The 17,791-nt window shown below is 41.5% G+C and overlaps 1 protein-coding gene and 1 non-coding gene across 2 annotated transcripts in view; one reads left to right on the top strand and one right to left on the bottom strand.

Moving 5' to 3' along the window:
* Positions 1-251: 251 nt before the first annotated feature.
* TM9SF4 (transmembrane 9 superfamily member 4) overlaps positions 252-17,791 on the top strand; it is a 52,704-nt gene continuing 35,164 nt past the window's right edge. Inside the window, exon 1 of the mRNA XM_055302205.1 lies at positions 252-347. Within this exon, the coding sequence (XP_055158180.1) occupies positions 333-347 (15 nt within the window). The 5' untranslated portion in view covers positions 252-332. The remainder of the gene's footprint in view (positions 348-17,791) is intronic.
* Positions 8,714-8,819, bottom strand: LOC129498802 (U6 spliceosomal RNA). Its single transcript, XR_008662204.1, has one exon. It is a non-coding gene; the product is annotated as a U6 spliceosomal RNA (small nuclear RNA).

Genomic DNA, 17,791 nt, shown 5'->3' with positions numbered 1-17,791 from the left:
CAGGTAACCCTGGCAACGCCAATAGCAAATATGGCATCCAGAGAGCCGACGCGTTTACGCACACCTCCATTACCCACAATACAGAGGGGGGGAGGAGGAGCAGTCCCTGCCAGGAGTTAATATGGCTCCCATAGTTACACCATCCGCTCGTCACCTAATCAGCGACCACACTGCCCAGACCAGGCTGCCGACTAGCAGCTAACTCTTCTCGCCCCTTTGCTGACCACGACTACAGGAGTGACTGAAGCCAGGCAGCACCCAGCAGAGTTAAACTCCGTAACCAGGGAAACACCACTTCCGCTGACGTCATTACGGCGACACGTGGATCCAAGATGGCGGCTGCGATGGTGAGTGAAGGAGACTCCGGGAGTCAGAGCTGGAGCGGGGCCCTTCGGGGGATCCCAGGACCTTCCAGCGGCCCGTGCCTGGCCCGAGCCACCTCCGGGATCCCTAGCTCAGGCTTTAGGGACGTCTCTGACTGGGCCTGTTTCTCCCAAATTCCCCCTCCCCGACCCCGGCCCCGCATCAGGCTTGTCAAGGCCCGGAGTTTTGGGGGAGGCACCCAGTCGGAGGAAAGGTCTCGGTTACCGTCTCCGCCCGTTCCTATTCCTGCTTTGGTCTCCTCCTCCTGTGACCCCCTTTTTCTAATTTTCACTTGCCAGCCCCGGTCCCTCCGAAGAGCCGCCCTATTATTCCCACCCTTGCTCCTCCTCCTTACGTCCAGACTTTGCGCTCACCGCGGTCCGCCTCCCCTTGTCCTGACCAGTCCGCGGACGCGACCTCACCTCTGACCCGTCTCAGATCCTTTCCCTGTCTTCATGTCCACCTCCAGCCGTTCGTTCCCACCGCGCACAGGTCTTGACCCCCGCTACCCGGAGCATGCCCTTACACCCTCTCCTCCATTTTCTATCTCCAGATCCTCCCTCTAAACATTTATCTGGTCTTCTGTAAGTCAGCCGTCTACCTCTCTCCTGGGGAGCTTTTATCCCATTGGTTCTCAAACTTCACTGTGCCTGAGACTCTGGGTGTGTGTGTGTGTGTGTGTGTGTGTGTGTGTGTGTGTCGGGGGTGGGGGGGAGGCATGTTAAAAAATGCAGTTTCCTGAGCCCCACTTCCAAAGTTCTGGTTCATTAGGTCTAGGTGATGCCCAGGAACCTGCACTTCTATAAGCACACCAGTGAGTATGATGCAGGTGATTTGTGAACCATGTTCTGAAAAACACTCTCCTAGCCTTGTCTGGCTGCCTCCCCCTTGGATGCCCCACACAGCTCTTTAGGAAGAAGGTTCATTAGAACGGAGCTCGTTAGGATGAATGAAGGCTGTGTATGGATGACGGTGTGGGTGAAAGAGCTGTGCCTGGAAAGTGGGTCAGAACTTACTGGCTCCTAGTACAGAACCCTGGAAGCAGACCTATGAAGGGGTGGCCTTTCTTCCAGAAGCTCAGCTCACATTCTGCTTGTCTAGAGACCAGAACCAGAATTGAAGTCACTTCGTCCTGAGTGATTTTTCTAGATCTTCTGTGTGTTGCTTCCTCAGCAGATACTTTCATCCTAAGAGTGAATGTAAAGGAAAACACAGGGAAAAAAAAAGGAGGTGACATTTGACTTTAGCAAAGGAAGATTCTTGTTTAAATTCTTTGGTGTTGGTTTTCTCCAAATAAGGGTAGGTTACTGGTGGACAATGAGTTTGCCTCCTTCTGTTAACCAACAGATAACATCCTTTTTGTTTAATGAGGGACTCCTTATTTTTTCTTTTTTTATTCTTTTTTTTTAAAGAATTATTTATTTATTCATAGAGATGCAGAGAGAGAGAGAGAGAGAAGTAGCAGAGACACAGGCAGAGGGAGAAGCAGGCTCCACGCAGAGAGCCTGACATGGGACTCGATTCAGGGTCTCCAGGATCATGCCCTGGGCTGCAGACGGTGCTGAACCACTGCGCCACCGGGGCTGCCCAATGGACTGCTTATTTTTTATTTTATTTCATTTACCTGAGAGAGAGACAGAGAACATAGGGAGAAGCAGACCCGCACTGAGCAGGGAGCTTGATGCAGGGCTCGATACCAGGACCCTGGGATTATGACCTGATCCAAAGGCAGACACTCAACTGACTGAGCCACCAGGCGTTCTTAAGAGGGGACTCCTTATTTAGAACCTGAGGTCAGGTAGAAGATATCCCAGCCTTGCCTGATTTCTGTGGTCTCAGACTTCAGTTTAAACCATGAGTGATATGTTGAAACCAATTTTTTTCTGGACCACATTCAGAACAAGAATGGTATAAGAATATAACAGGAAAAGTCACACTTTCCCTTGTCATAGGGAAAAGGTTAAAGTGGCATTTGTAACATTGCACTGGATATTTCATGACCTGTTCAGAGGTTTTTAAGAGGTAATAAGTTAGCAGTACATATTTCTGTCACACGTTGACTTAATCAACAAAAGTGTGTGCTCTGTGCCAAGACCTAGGAGTATAGCTGTGAATTAGAGGGTCAAGATGGAGCTTGTGGAGCTTTTCTAGTCTGAGGAGATGCAATGAACAAGTAAACAAGTAGATGAACAAGGTAATGTAGATATTGGTAAATGCCGTGAAGACAGCAAAGGTGAAGTGATAGTGATTGCAGGCAATGGAGTGATGCAACTACTTTGGACTAAATGGTCAGAGAAGGAACTAGCAACGCAAGAGTCTTCCTAGTAAAGGAAATTGCAAGCGTAAAGGACCAACGTGGGAAAGAGCTTGGTATATTTGAGGAACACAAGGCTGGAGGGGCTGAAGCATGGTGAGGGGTGGGGGAGGGATGATTTAATATGAAACTGGAGAGGCAGGAGCAGCTGTGTTTCTAAAAGTATGCTTATAATTGCAGTGGATTGTAGTCTACAGTTTGCTAAGGGCTGCATTTTGAAATAGACTGCTCTATAGGTGCTTCCCACCCCTCCAGAACATTAGGGGAGTCAGCTGTTTTCAGCCTGCAGATAAACCATGAGAAGGAGTTGGGATTTTATTCTAAGCTCAGTGAAAAGCACAGTGATTCAGTGTATGTCCTGTCACTTGGGAGTGTTACCCTGTGCTTTCGTGGTAGATACAGTAACTGATTTTAAGAAACTGAAGATATCATGTATACAGTGACCCACATAGGCCAGTGCATGAGAAACTTCATGTTTGATGCAATAGTGAAGATGTGTGGAAGTGAATTTATTACGGAGGGATGTGTGTAATAGGCAAAATGAGGTCACATACAGACGAGTTTGGCCTGTGTCAAGCACTTTATCAAACGGAAGTCAGAATAGTCTCCACACCCTTGTTAACTGTTTCACAACCAGTGGGGATGGGGGGGCTGTGGATCTGCTTTGGGATATATGAATTTGTTTGGCAATTCATACAACCAAAGAGGTACTAAGCTAGTGGATTTAGTGACTGTGGGAACAGGCTGGGTTTTTGGTTTGTCCTTTTATTTCGAAAGTTAGGGTTATGGGTACAAGTTTTTATAAATATTTTATGGGCTTTTCCCTCCTTCCCTTTTTATAGTGAATGGCTCTTCTTCCCCAGGGGTTGGGCTGCCACCTCTCAGGTCTGTGTTAGCATAGTGGGTGTTTCCTAAACCTGCAGGGCAAGACTTCTCCCACCATGGCAGTAGATTGATTAGCTGGTGTAAGCAGAATTTCTCTCTAGTTTTCCTGCTTTCCTCCTACCCCTGGATTTAGATGGCTTTATGAAGTTACAGGATATTAAGTTGATCCACCTGGGTCTTAGGTGAGAGGCAGGCTCGTATCTCATTCTTTATGGAAATACTGAAAATATGGAACATACTCTGGGGATTATTACTTTGGTGGAACTTATAAAATATCCTCTGAGTACATTTATAGGCATCTCAGGAGTCTGGAAACCTCCATTTGGAGAATAAAACTGTACTTTCTCACATATATCATTGTCCATACTGTCTGGGTTTTATCTTTTTCCTTTTTATTGGATATAATTCATATAACCCTAAAATTTACCCTTCTGAAAGGGTAAATTTACGCTTCATATAACTGGAATCATATAATATATGGTGTTTTGTATCTATTTTTTTTTAAGGCAACATAACGTTTTCAAAGTTGATGTTGTAACAGGTATTAGTACTTCATTCCTTTTAATGGCCGAATAATATTCCGTTGTGTGGCTATACTACATTTTGTTTAGCCTTTCATCTATTGATGGATATTGGGATTTTTTCCCCACTGTTTGGCTGTTGCAAATAACATTACTATGAACATTTATGTGCATGTATGTGTTTCTCTGTGAACACATATTTTCAGTTTTCTTGGGTGCGTACCTAGGAGTAGAGTTGCTAGGTCAGTTGACAGTATTTTGAGGTTATTTGGGTTTGATCCAGTCCAGAGGCAGGGTAATAGACTGAATGACAACAAGGTTCATTTGAGCAAATGGAGGCAGTGCTAGGCAACCCCCACAGTCCTAGTCAGAAGCACAGGAACTGTTTCTCATGGCAAAATCTAGTTGGTAGGAGACTGGAAGAGGAGGCCTGGGCTCTGCCACCAGTCCTATGTATAGGAAGTTGCTGTCTTGTCTGGGCATCATGTTTGGGTTGGTATCAGCCCATTGAGGATGGAGTCCTGGAGCAGGAGTCAGCAGTCTAGGACTCGGTCCTGGCACTGACACGATCCACCATGTAGCCTGGGGCAAACACCCTTGACTTTTTTGGTCTGTAGCCACATATGTCATATATGAAATTAAGGCTTGGACTTGATGGTTTCAAAATTTAAATTTGAAAATTCTGTAGTTTAGAATACTCAAATTTAAGGGTTATTGTTTTGTTTTTTTCTTTTTCTCCCCATGATCATAGTTTCTGTATTCTTTCCAAGCTACTGTCTATTGGTTGTGCTGTCTCTTTGATCTCTCCAGTTGCGCTGCCTGGCATGAATTCTGCAGGAGCCGCGGTGTTCCTTGGAGCTAAGGTGCCAATATCAGGCCCTGGTTCAGATGTGTTTCTCCTAGCAGTCCCTTTAAAGAAGTGTCTTAATCCTCTCAGGAAGTACAGAGGAGGCTGAAACAACATTAAGTTGCCTCTTGGTTTCTCTTTTACAACTTGGACAAAAGTTCCCCTTTGATCTTGGCATTAAAAGAACCAATCACAGAATGGTGGAGAAGGTTGAGTTTTGATCTCTGGACACTGGCAGGAAGGTGGGAAGGACCCAGGATGAGCAGGGCCATCTGGCCATAGACGAATGATAGCCACCTACCACACCCCAACCTGCTTTGATCCTTGAACCATTTGCTGACACTAGTGTTTCCCAAATGGGGCACTGTTGGGGACACCCAGGACTTCTCAGTTCCATCTCTGTCCTCTTCATTGCTTCCTTCTCTGCCATCCTAACATGATTTCTCACCTCTGCATGAGCATTAAACTGACAGGCCTCACACTGTCTGAAATCCCCAGGGTTTGTATTCTGAGGATATGCTAAGTGCTACTTATAGTCCTTAAAAAACAAAATCAAAGCACAAGTTGGAACTGAATTCTTATGGCAATTTAGAAGGGAGTTTGGGTGCCCTGGCAAGTCACTTAGCATCTTTGGGCCTCATTTTCTACTCATGGTACATCAGATTATAAGTTCGGCAGTCCATGGACCACATCCTAACATGGACTTGATTTGGGGGGCGGGGAGGTTGTTTCGTTTGGTTTGGTTTGGTTTTGACTGACCCAGAACTTAAAAGTTTTTGAGTTGGTTGCCAACATTTTCTTTTTAAAATTTTTATTCATTTGCGAGAGAGAGAGAGAGAGAGAGAGAGAGAGAGAGAGAGAGAGATCGACAGAGAGCATGAGCTGGGACAACAGGGAGAAGCAGGCTCCCTGCTGAGCAGGGAACCTGACTCGGGGCTCAATCCTGTGACCCCAGGATCATGACCAGAGCTAAAGGCAGACACCAACCGACTGAGCCACCGAGGCACCCTGGTTGCCAACGTTTAATTGGGAGATTTCACATTTAAAAGCTTCTAGGTTTTCATTTTCTCCTGAGAATTTGGGCCCAGATTCCCTGTTAGGGGCATTCCCTATTCGGGGCCCTGCTCATCACTTCCTTCTCAGCACCTTCCTGTATCACCCCAGGGTAGTATCACCATTTAGGTCACTTGCATGATCTCGCTAAGTGTTTGATTTTGCAATCCCTGAATAAACTAGTTTCTCTATAAAGTGTTTCCTACTCTGACATTTTGATTCAAAAGCTATTAAAAGTGTGTGGTAATCCCCTATGAGCCCTGATTTCAAGGGAGAAATTTCTACTCACACAATACATTTCAGTTGATAAACCATATGCCCATCCAATATTTCATGTGATCCCTACAAAAGCCCATTTTTACAGGTGAAAAAAACTAAGGCTTGGTCTAAGGACCCTGGGCTAGAATCTGATACTGTGATTGATTTCATAACTTTGGACAAGCTATTTTTTTTAAAACTGCAGTTAACCATTTTTAAAATCTTTGTGTGTGTGTGGTAAAACATATATAACAAAATATATCATTTTAAGTTTTTAAAGTATACAATCCGGTGGCATTAATTACATTCACAGTGTTGCGCAACCCTCAGCACCATCCATTTTCGGAACTTTTTATCATCCCGTACTGATTCAGTTTCCTTATTTTTAAAATGAGGGGTGACGCTGTCCTTAAAGGATCATTGTGATTATTAAAATATGAGAGGAGGGGCGCCTGAGTGGCTCAGTCTGTTGAGCGTCTGCCTTCGGCTCAGGTCATGATCCCGGAGTCCTGGGATGGAGCCCTATATCAGACTCCCTGCTCAGCAAGGAGTCTGCTGCTCCGTCTGCCTGCAGCTTCCCCTGCTTGTGTTCTGTCAAATAAATAAAATCTAAATAAATAATATATATATATATATATATATATGAATGAGAGGAGAGTAGTGCCTGGCACAAAGCTCTGTGTAATTTTTCTGTTCCAAGATTTGAAGTCTTGCAGAGGTGAACAACTTAAGCCTGTTGCTTCAACTAACTGAGCATTCTTTTATAAATGCCGAGAGGGGAAGGTCAGTGCAGTTCTTGTGCTTTACTTGTGCACTTTCTGGCCTGAAGGCTTAGATCTGGTGGTCTGTTGCTTGGTGAAGGGTAGTTATTTTCACTGGGACTTCCACAGCTAGCTGTGGTTTTTTCCCTACTCCCAAAGTGCAGCTTTGAGTCTTTCTCTGTATCTGCTCAACGGCAACTCTATCTATGGGCTCTGAAATGAACTCTACATTTTTAGAGCCTCCCAAGGCTAATTTGGTTCTTTTTTTTTTTTTTCCTTCCTCTTTTTCTTTTTGGCCTCTGAGTTCCTTAGCTCTGTGGGGGCTGCTTGGTAAGTGGTCCTTAGCTGTCATTAGCCCTCATGCAAGTGTGGTTGAACTCTAGAGGAGCTTCAACTGGTTGGGTAATTGATTTTGTTAACTGTTGGCAAACTGTGCCCCACAGCCTTTTTCTTTCTTTTCTTTTTTTCTTAATCTGGGGAGCTGTTACTACATGATCTTAAAATGGCGACTATTTTTGAGAAGGAAATAGAAGAATCTAGCTTACTGTATAGGAAGGTGCTACTTTTGTGGCAGGAAACATGGAATGGGAACCAGGAACCAAAAAGGCTGTTCAGACAGGCCAGATTCAGTCGCTAGGTGATGCTATTAATGGGAAAGAAGACTACAAGGCAGGGGCCTCCAGAAGAGAAAAGGTTAACTTCTGGCCACAGAGAGATGGGAGTGAATGAACTGATTTTTTAGATCTCAACAGGAAACCTCTTCTCCCCCCCCCCCCCCCCCCCCCGCCTTTCTTTTTGAAGAATTATTCACACCTTTTAAACTAGGTGGAGCAAATTTTAGGAGGTGAGGGGTACTTTTTAGTCCTAGCACTTCTTCATTGGACTCTTAGGAGAGTTTTTCTGCATGCCCAGCCCCCCCTAGAATAAAATAGATAGGGAGGGCAGGACCTTGATTCTTGGGTCTCTTGAGCTTTATAACTTTCCAGGTCACCCATATCTTTGCCAGTGATGGAGTGTTAGATTACAGCATGAAGGGATTCTAGATTGCTATCACTTTGTTTCTTGACATGCTGTCTCGTGAGTTGGAAACCAAATGAAGCAAAATAACATTGAATGGGCTGGTTCACATGTTAGGACTCCCGCTCCTTTCTTGGCTCTGAATGGGTATTTGCTAAATACTTAATTGGCTTTTCAGACTGAACTTCACATAGAAGTTCCTATGATGACCAATTAAAAATTAAAGGAAGATACAAAGGAATTTCCCAAGAAGCAGGTATTTTGCTACTCCCTAACTTCCCTACAGAAACGAACTATGGGACAAACATCCTTTAGCAGGCTGTCTGGGCTGCAGAGATAATGAAGTCAGAGTCATAAGAAGTGGAATGGTAACCAGTACAAGGGTTTTATTTGGGGCCTATGAACTTCTAGGTCTTTGATCCTCCTGGAATCTGTGTTTTGAATTGTTTTTTTTTCTGAGAACAGTGTCTATAGCCCTTTTTTTTTTTTTAATTGTAGTTGACCCACAATGTTGTATTAGTTTCAGGCACACATAAAATGATTCAACAACTCTAAACCTATGCTCACCACAAGTGTAACTACCACCTGTCACTATACAACACTGTTACAATATCATTGACTGTACTCTGTATATTGTACCTTTCATCTAGTGACATAAGATTCTCAGGGGGATCTATAGTCCCCTCTCTAAGGTTAGGGATTATTACTGATCTGGTTACTCACACGTCTTGCCCCAGGGGCCATTGCTGATCTTCTCTGTATCATTCCAATTTTAGTATATGTACTGCTGAAACAAGCACTGGTTACTCACACATCTGTTGCCAGAATCCCCTGTGCATCATTCTCATCTCATTGCTCCCATTTTCTGTACATTTTCAGGGGAATTTGCCCAAGTATTTTCAGAGGCAACCCATTTCCTTCTCCTTTTTAAAATGTAAATATTTATTTTGAATATAGGTGATCTATGTACATGCAATAAAGTTAGGATTAAAAAGCTTTAAATGAAAAGAAGGTCACCCACCTACTCCCAGTCCATTCATCAGAGGTACATAGTCTTTGATTTAAAAAAATTTTTTTCTCCAGAATATTTTTGTACACATAAAAGTGTCTGTTTAAAAACAGTTTTTATTACAGGGACGCCTGGGTGGCTTGGTTGGTTTGATGTCTGCCTTCAGCTCAGGTCACGATCCTAGGGTCCTAGGATTGAGCCCTGTGTCAGGCTCCCTGCTTAGCCGGGAGCCTGCTTCTTCCTTTCCCTCTGCTGCTCCCCGCCCCTGCTCTCTCTCTCTCAAATAAATTTTAAAAATCATTAAAAAACCCACCACTTTTACTATAAAAAATGTTCAACATCTACAAAAGTAGAAGAAATAGTATAAGGAATCCCTAAAACCCATCACCCACCTTCAGTAATTAGCATTACATTGCCAGACTTGTTTAATCTCTAATGAGTCCTTTGTTGAGCTGGTTATTTTTTTTTCTTCAGGTTTATAAAGGTGCCATTTAACACTGTAAAATAACTGATTCTAAGTGTATAGTTCAATGAGTTTTAGTGAATGTGTAGACGTGTGCAACCATCATCCCAATGACACAAAGTTTAGAATATTTCTTTCACCCCAGTAGGTTTCCTTAGAGCCAAGGAGTTTACACTTGGAGTCAGTCCCTGCTCCCACACCAGCCAACCTGATCTTTCCGTCTCTAGATTTGCCTTTCTTGGGCATTTCCCATAAGTAGAACCATACACCATGTAGACTTTTGCATCTGGCTTTAACTTAGCATAACATTTATGGGGTTCATCAATGTCACAGGAATTGGGAGTTAACTCCTTTTTATTGCTGAATACTATTCCGTTGCATGATTGTACTACATTTCCTTCCTTCACCAATTGATGGGTGTTTGGATTGTTTCCAGCATTGGACTTTTGTGACCAAAGCTATTAGGAACATTCATGTACAAGTCTTTGTATGGATAACTATTTCATTTTCTCTTGGGTAAATGCCTAGGATTGGAATTGCCAGATAGCGTGGTAAGTTTATGTTTAACTTTTTAAAGATACTGCCAAACTTTCCTGTGGCTGTACCATTTTACATTCCCATCAGTATACGAGGGTTTTACAGTTTCTCCACATCTTCGTCCACATTTGTCATCGTTTGTGTCTTTGAGGTTAGCCATTCTTATAGATGTATGGTGTTCCTCATTATGGTTTTGGTTCTTCCCTAATGACAAATGATATTGAACATCTTCTCGTGTTCTTATTAGCCAGTTGTATAATATCCTCTTTGGTGAAATATATATACAGGTCTTTTTTTTTTTTTTAAGATTTATTTATTTATTCATGGGAGACACACAGAGAAAGGCAGAGACACAGGCAGAGGGAGAAGCAGGCTCCATGCAGGGAGCCTGATGTGGGACTCGATCCCAGGACTCCAGGATCACGCCCTGGGCCGAAGGCAGGTGCTAAACCACTGAGCCACCCAGGGATCCCCTATACAGGTCTTTTGCCCATTTTTAAAATTGGGTTGTATATTTTATCATGAAGTTATAAGAATTCTTTATGTATTCTGAATAGAAGTTCTCTATCAGATGTGTGATTCACAAAGATTTTTCTTCTAGTCTGTGACCTTTCATTTTATTTATTTTTTTAATTAAAAATTGAAGTACAGTTCACATTCTATATATTAGTTTCAGTTGTGCAACTTGGGAATTGATATTTTCTATACATTATAAAATACCATTGTCATTTTACCATTGTCAGTGTAGTTATCCTCTTGACTGTATTACAGTATTCCTGACTGTATTCCCTATGCTGTACTTTACATCCTCACGACTTAACTTATTTTATAACTAGAAGTTTGTGCCTCTTAATCTCCTTCATCTATTTTGCCCATCCTCCCATCCCATCTCCTCTGGAACCATTGGTTTATTCTGTTAAGATTCTGTTTCTGTTTTATTTGTTCATTTGTTTTGTTGTTTAGGTTCTACATATAATTAAATCATAGGATATTTGTCATTGTTTGCTTATTTCAGTTAGCATAATGCCCTCTAGGTCCATGTCTTTAATTTCCTTAATGATAGCTTTTGAAGTGTAAAAGTTTTAAATTTTGATGAAATCTATTTTATCAATTTTTTATTTTTTTATTATTATTTTTTATTTTTTTTTTATTTTATCAATTTTTTAGATATGGATTGTGCTGTTGGTGTTGTATCTGACATCTTTGCTGAATTCAGGGTCACAAAGATTTTCTCATAGCTATTCTTCTAGAAGTTTTATAGTTTTTGCTTTTCTATTCGTGTCTAAGAAACATTTTGAGTTAATTTTTGTGTATGGTGTGAGGTTCCTTTTGCAAGTGGCTACCTAAATGTCCCAAGAACCATTTGTTAAAAAACTATCCTTTCTTGGGCAGCCCAGGTGGCTCAGCAGTTTAGCAGCGCCTTTGGCCAGGGGTGTGATTCTGGGGCCCAGGGATCGAGTCCCACGAGTCCCATGTTGGGCTCCCGACATGGAGCCTGCTTCTCCCTCTGCCTGTGTCTCTGCCTCCCTCTCTCTCTCTCTCTCTCTCTCTCTCTCTCATGAATAAATAAATAAAATCTTAAAAAAAACCCACAAAACTATCTTTATTGAGTTGCCTGGGCAATTTGTTGAAAATCAGTGTAGAAATAGAATAAGGAAAAAAAAAAGAAATAGAATAAGGTTAGAATTTGTTATTTTTAAAAGTTGTTTTGGATGTTTTGGGTCCTTTGTGTTTCCATATAAATTTTAGGGTCTAGAGAGCTAAATTGCCCTCCTCAGTTTACCTATATCTAGTGTATTCAGATTTTTTTTTTTTTTTATTCCCACCTTCCTTTTTTTTTAATTTTTATTTATTTATGACAGTCACAGAGAGAGAGAGAGAGAGAGAGTCAGAGACACAGGCAGAGGGAGAAGCAGGCTCCATGCACCGGGAGCCCGACGTGGGATTCGATCCCGGGTCTCCAGGATCGCACCCTGGGCCAAAGGCAAGCGCCAAACCGCTGCGCCACCCAGGGATCCCTGTATTCAGATTTTTTAAAGCTTTTTGATCCCCAATAGGTAAAAAATCAGATGTCATTATTTTGATTTGCATTTTTTAAATTATGAATGATATTGACCATCTTTCTGTGTTTGGCGTTTTGAACTTTTCCTTTTTTCTTAACTGCCATTTATATTCTTCTGGGTTATTTGTGCTTGATTGGTTTATTCGAGCTCTTGGTATACTGAAGAAATTAGTCCTTTGTCAGATGTGTAGTAAATATTTTTACCCAAATAGTGTTTTTCTTTATTTATAATGTATATATTTAAAAATTTTTCTTCCTTCTTCCTATATATCCTTTTTCTTTATAATTTCTGGATTTTGTTTCATTCTTAGGAAACTTTCCATGTCAAGATTATATAAAAGTTTATTGGGGTGCCTGGGTGGCTCATTCAGTTAAGCTCCAGTTCTTGATTTTGGCCCAGGTCCAGATCTCTGGGTTGTGAGATTGAGCCCCATGTTGGGCTCTGCTGGGCATGGGGTCTGCTTGAGTTTCTCTCTCTTTCTCTCTCCCTTCTTCTCTAAAAAATAAATAAAATCTTTAAAAGTTTGCTTCCAACACTTCTATTTCAGTTTGTATAAGTCTTTTCTGTCTTCTTCAGTACTAATTTGGATAGCTCTATATTTTAATATTTCATAGAACATAGTCATCATTCAGTGTTAGATGCCATTATATCAGGATCATCGTTACATGCTCATTGTCTTTTAAGGCAGCTCACTTGCCTGGAAAGAGCATATCTGTTCCTCTGCCATCTGACCTCAGGCAAGTTATTTCATCTCTGGATCTCAGGTTAACTAGCAGTCATCTATGAAATGGTGACAGAAATCCCCAGGCAGTTGTCATTGTGGGAATGGTGCAAGTGAGTGTTTTTAAGTGCTTAGCACAAAGTAGGGAGTGGAAAGGACTGGGTACCACAGTGCCTTGTACTTACTTGGCTAGTGCTCAGTGCCTCTATGGCTTCTTGTTGCTTTTTAGTGTTGTTTTCCACTAGGGTGAGTATTATCCTCATTGTTGTGTCTTTTCCTTTGGTTTTGGTTTGTGTGTGTGTGTGTGTGTGTGTTTGTGCTATTGGTTTGAGACTTTGAAACAGAAGCATGTTGAAGTCTTTCAGGATTTGCTTTTCATCTCTCTGCAACCTAAGCTCTCAGGGAGCCCTTCAGTTGTCTGGGGCAGCATCTCTCTCGTAAGATTGGAGGATTCTGTTTCGAAGAAGGTAGAACTGGAGCAACTTCTTAGATTTAATTGGCTTGATGACAACAGGAGATTGTAATCCTCTGCCTTGGCTTCAAATCATACATTAGAAAAGGCAAAAAGGTCTGATGTCTGGGTTTCTGGGAGTGGAAGGTCAGAACACATATATTTTTGATTAGCAAGAAATAAGGATGTTAACTGTGGGCTTTTCATATATGGCATGGCCTTTATTGTGTTGAGGTAAGTTCATTTTATACCTTTTATGTTGAGAATTTAAATCATGAGTGGATATTGAACTTTGTCATATTCTTCTACTGTGTCTATTGAGATGATCATGTGGGTTTTTTTCTTTCATTTTATTGTGGCATATCACACTGATTGATTTGTATATGTTGAATCATCCTTGCATCCCAGGGATAAATCCCACTGGATTTTGGTGTATGCTCCTTTAAATGTGCTGTTAAGATCAGTGTGCTAGGGATACCTGGGTGGGTCAGCGGTTGAGCATCTGCCTTTGGCTCAGGGCATGATCCTGGGGTCCCATGAATAAATAAATAAAATCTTTTTTAAAAAAAATCATTGTGCTAGTATTTTACTGAGTATTTTTGCATCTGTGGTCATCAAGGATATTGGCCTATAGTTTTCTTGTGGTATCTTTGTCTGGTTTTGGTATCAGAGTGATGCTTACCTCATAAAATGAGTTTAGAAGTATTCCCTCTCTCATTTTTGGAAGAGTTTAAAAAGGATTAGTATTAATTCTTTATTGAACATTTGGAAGAACTCACCTGTGAAGGGAGGTCTTTTTTTTTTTTTAAGATTTTTTTTTTTATTCATGATAGACAGAGAGAGGCAGAGACACAGGCAGAGGGAGAAGCAGGCTCCATGCACTGGGAGCCCGACGTGGGATTCGATCCCGGGTCTCCAGGATCGCGCCCTGGGCTGAAGGCAGGCGCCAAACCGTTGCGCCACCCAGGGATCCCCCATGCAGGGATCCTGATGTGGGACTCCATCCCGGGACTCCAGGATCACACCCTGAGCCAAAGGCAGGCGCCAAACTGTCGAGCCACCTGAGGATCCCAAAGGGAGGTCTTTGATTATTGATTCAATCCCCCTTTTTTATTGGTCTGCTTCGATGTTTTGTTCTTGATTCAGTTTTGGGGGTTATGTGTTGTTAGGAATTTACCCATTTTTTTCTAAGTTATGCAGTTTGTTGATGTATAATTGATTATAATCCTTTTTATTTCTGAACTACTTGTTATAATGTCTTTTTATTTTATTTGAGCCTTCCCTCTCTTTTTCTCTTGTTGGTGCTACTAAATTTTATTTCATTTCATTTAGTTTGTCAATTTTTATCTTTTCAAAAAACCAACTTCTGTTATAGGGACTTTTTTCTTTTTTTCTCTCTCTTTTAAAATTTTATTTATTTATTCATGACAGAGAGAAAGAGAGAGAGAGACAGGCAGGCAGGCAGAGGAAGAAGCAGGCTCCGTGCAGGGAGCCCGATGTGGGACTTGATCCCGGGTCTCCAGGATCATCACACCCTGGGCCAAAGGCAGCACTAAACCGCTGGGCCACTGGGGCTGCCCAGGGTTTTTTGGTTTTGTTTTGTTTTTCTATTTTTAAAATTCTCCTTTTCATTGATTTCTGCCTAATCTTTATTATTTCCTTTCTTCTGCTAACTTTGGGCTTCATTTGTTATTTTTCTGATTTCTTAATGTGTAAAGTTGGATTTGGAGGGGATCTTTTTTTTTTTTTTTAAATGTAGTTGTTTACTTCTAGCACTGCTTTTGTTGCATTCTGTAAGTTTTGGTATGTTGTATTTTTATTTTCTTTTGTCTAAAGTGCTTAAATTCCCATTTGAGTTCCTCTTTTGACCCAATGATTGTTCAAGAGTGTGTTGTTTAATTTTCACATATTTGCATTTTCATTTTCCCCATGTTTTGTTATTGATTTCTGGTTTCATTCCATTGTGATCAGAAAAGGTACATGGAATGATTTCAGTCATCTTAAGTTTGTTAAGACTTATTTTGTGAACCTACCATGTAATCTGTCCTGGAGAATGTTCTGTGTGCACCTGAGAAGAATGTGTATTCTTCTGCTATCAGGTGGAAGGTTTCGTGTATGTCTGTTATGTCCATTTGGTCTGTAGTGATTTTTGAGTCAGCTATTTATTGATGTTCTGTCTGGAAGTTCTTTTTTTTTTAAATTTTTTTATTATTTATTTTATGATGGTCACACAGAGAGAGAGAGAGAGAGAGAGGCAGAGACACAGGCAGAGGGAGAAGCAGGCTCCATGCACCAGGAGCCCGACGTGGGATTCGATCCAGGGTCTCCAGAATCGCACCCTGGGCCAAAGGCAGGCGCCAAACTGCTGCGCCACCCAGGGATCCCTAGACACAGTTTTTAACTGAAAGTCTATTTCGTCTGGTATGAGTTTAGCCACCCCTGCTTTTTCTTTTGGTTACCACTTACATGGAATATCTTTTTTCTGTCCTTTTATCTTCAGCGCATGTGTGCAGTTAGATATAAGGTGAATTTCTTACAGACAGCAAATCGCTGGATCCTGGTTTTTTGTTTTTTAAGATTTTCTTTATTTATTCATGAGAGACACAGGCAGAAGGAGAAGCAGGCTCCCTGATGTGAGACTTGATCCCGGGCCCTGGGATTATGCCCTGAGCCGAAGGTAGGATGCTCAACTGCTGAGCCATCCAGACATCCCTGGATCTTATTTTTTTTTATCCATTCAGCCATTCTCTGTGTTTGGATTGAGAATTTAATACATTTACTTCCCAGGTTATTCTAATATGCATCAGGATTGAGAACCACTATCCTAGATGTATAGATAGAGTATGAGATAATAGATGTTCTCAGGGAGTCTCAAACTAGGTTCTGGGAGGTGGAAAGGTGGGAGGTATCAAGCACTCCTTAAATTTGAGGATTAAAAAAAATTGGTTTCTCAAGGGGACACAACAAAGATTAAGAACCAAAGTATTCAGGGGTGCCTGGCTGGCTTAGTCAGTGTAATATGTGACTCTTGATCTCAGGGTCATGAGTTCCAGCATAGTTAGGCATAGAACTTAACAAAAAAACTATGGCATTCAGTTTGTGTGAGTGGATAGTTTTGTATTTTTTTAGATCAGAGGTTGGTTGGTGTTTATTATTATTTGTTTGAGTACTCCCATAACAAAGCTAGACAAGCAATTAGTGCAGATAGAGAGATGGCAGAAACTTAAATGACTGTAATTCAACATGAAATGTACTACAGTAATGCCTTAGATTAGTGCATATTTAAATATGTCTAACTTAAACACTAATCCTTGAACATGTATAGTTGTGAAAGTTCAGTTGGGTATTGGGTATTTTCCATTCTTCTGCCTCAAGTGACATCATAGAGATATTTACAAGGTGCCTTGGGAAAAAAAGGAAAAGAATAATTCCCCTTGTGGAGATCTGAGGCATTCTTGAAAGAAGAAACATTTCCACTGGGCCTTCAAGGGTCGAGAGAACTTGAATAGGGTGATGGCACATGTCAAAAACAGCTTGAGCTGAGGCTTGAAGGAAGCCTCACTTGACAAGTATGCTTACCAAAAGCCAAGATGATCTTAGGATCTTCCTGAAGGCTTAGAAGGGAAAGGTAGAAGGTGCTGATAGAAAGGTATCTTGGGACCAGCAGGTGGAGGCCCTTCCAAACCAAGCTAGAATTACTCTAACCTAGGTGTTTAGAATGATGGAGGGTTTTTTGTTTTTTGTTTTTTTGTTGTTTTTTGCCTGATTTATCTTACTATTTTTCTGATATGATAAAATTGCTTTATAACCCCCTAAGAAAAATTAGAAAATAGAGATATACAGAAAGGAAGAAGGTCCATCACTCAGGTAACCCATTTTGCCTGCTAAACATTTTTCTCAAAGATAACTGTCTTAAAAAGGTCAGATCCTACTATGCAGTGTTCTATCCCCTGCTCTTTCTACTTAAATTTAAGCTTAAACATTTGTACTTAAGAAATATTTTGAGTACATGAATAGATAAGTGGATACACCGTAATTTAACTCATTCCACTAATAATGGATATATTACTATTAAAGGCAGTGTACAATTCCACTATTTTATTTATTAATTTTTATGTTATCATATGTTTTTTTAGAGAGTGAGAGAACATGCATGCATTTATGTGAAGGAGGAGGAGGGGCAAAGGGAAAGAATCTCAAGCAGACCCTATGCTCAGCACAGAGCCCAATGCAGGGCTCGACCTCATGACCCTGACTGAGATCATGACATGAGCCAAAATCAAGAGTTGGACACTTAACCAACTGAGCTTCCCAGGTGCCCCTGATTTCATTATTTTAAATAACGCTGTGGTGGGGCAGCCCAGGTGGCTCAGGGGTTTAGTGTCGCTTTGAGCCCAGGGTCTGATCCTGGAGTCCAGAGATCGAGTCCCACGTCAGGCTCCCTGCATGGAGCCTGCTTCTCCCTCTGCCTGTGTCTCTGCCTCTCTCTCTCTCTCTCTCTCTCTCTCTGTCTCTCTCTCTCTCTGCG

The sequence above is a fragment of the Nyctereutes procyonoides genome, unplaced genomic scaffold (genome assembly GCF_905146905.1).
Source record: "Nyctereutes procyonoides isolate TBG_1078 unplaced genomic scaffold, NYPRO_anot_genome, whole genome shotgun sequence".
Classification (NCBI taxonomy): domain Eukaryota; kingdom Metazoa; phylum Chordata; class Mammalia; order Carnivora; family Canidae; genus Nyctereutes; species Nyctereutes procyonoides.
The sequence above is the reverse complement of the archived record's forward strand: the minus strand, read 5'-3'. Positions and strand labels throughout refer to the sequence as shown.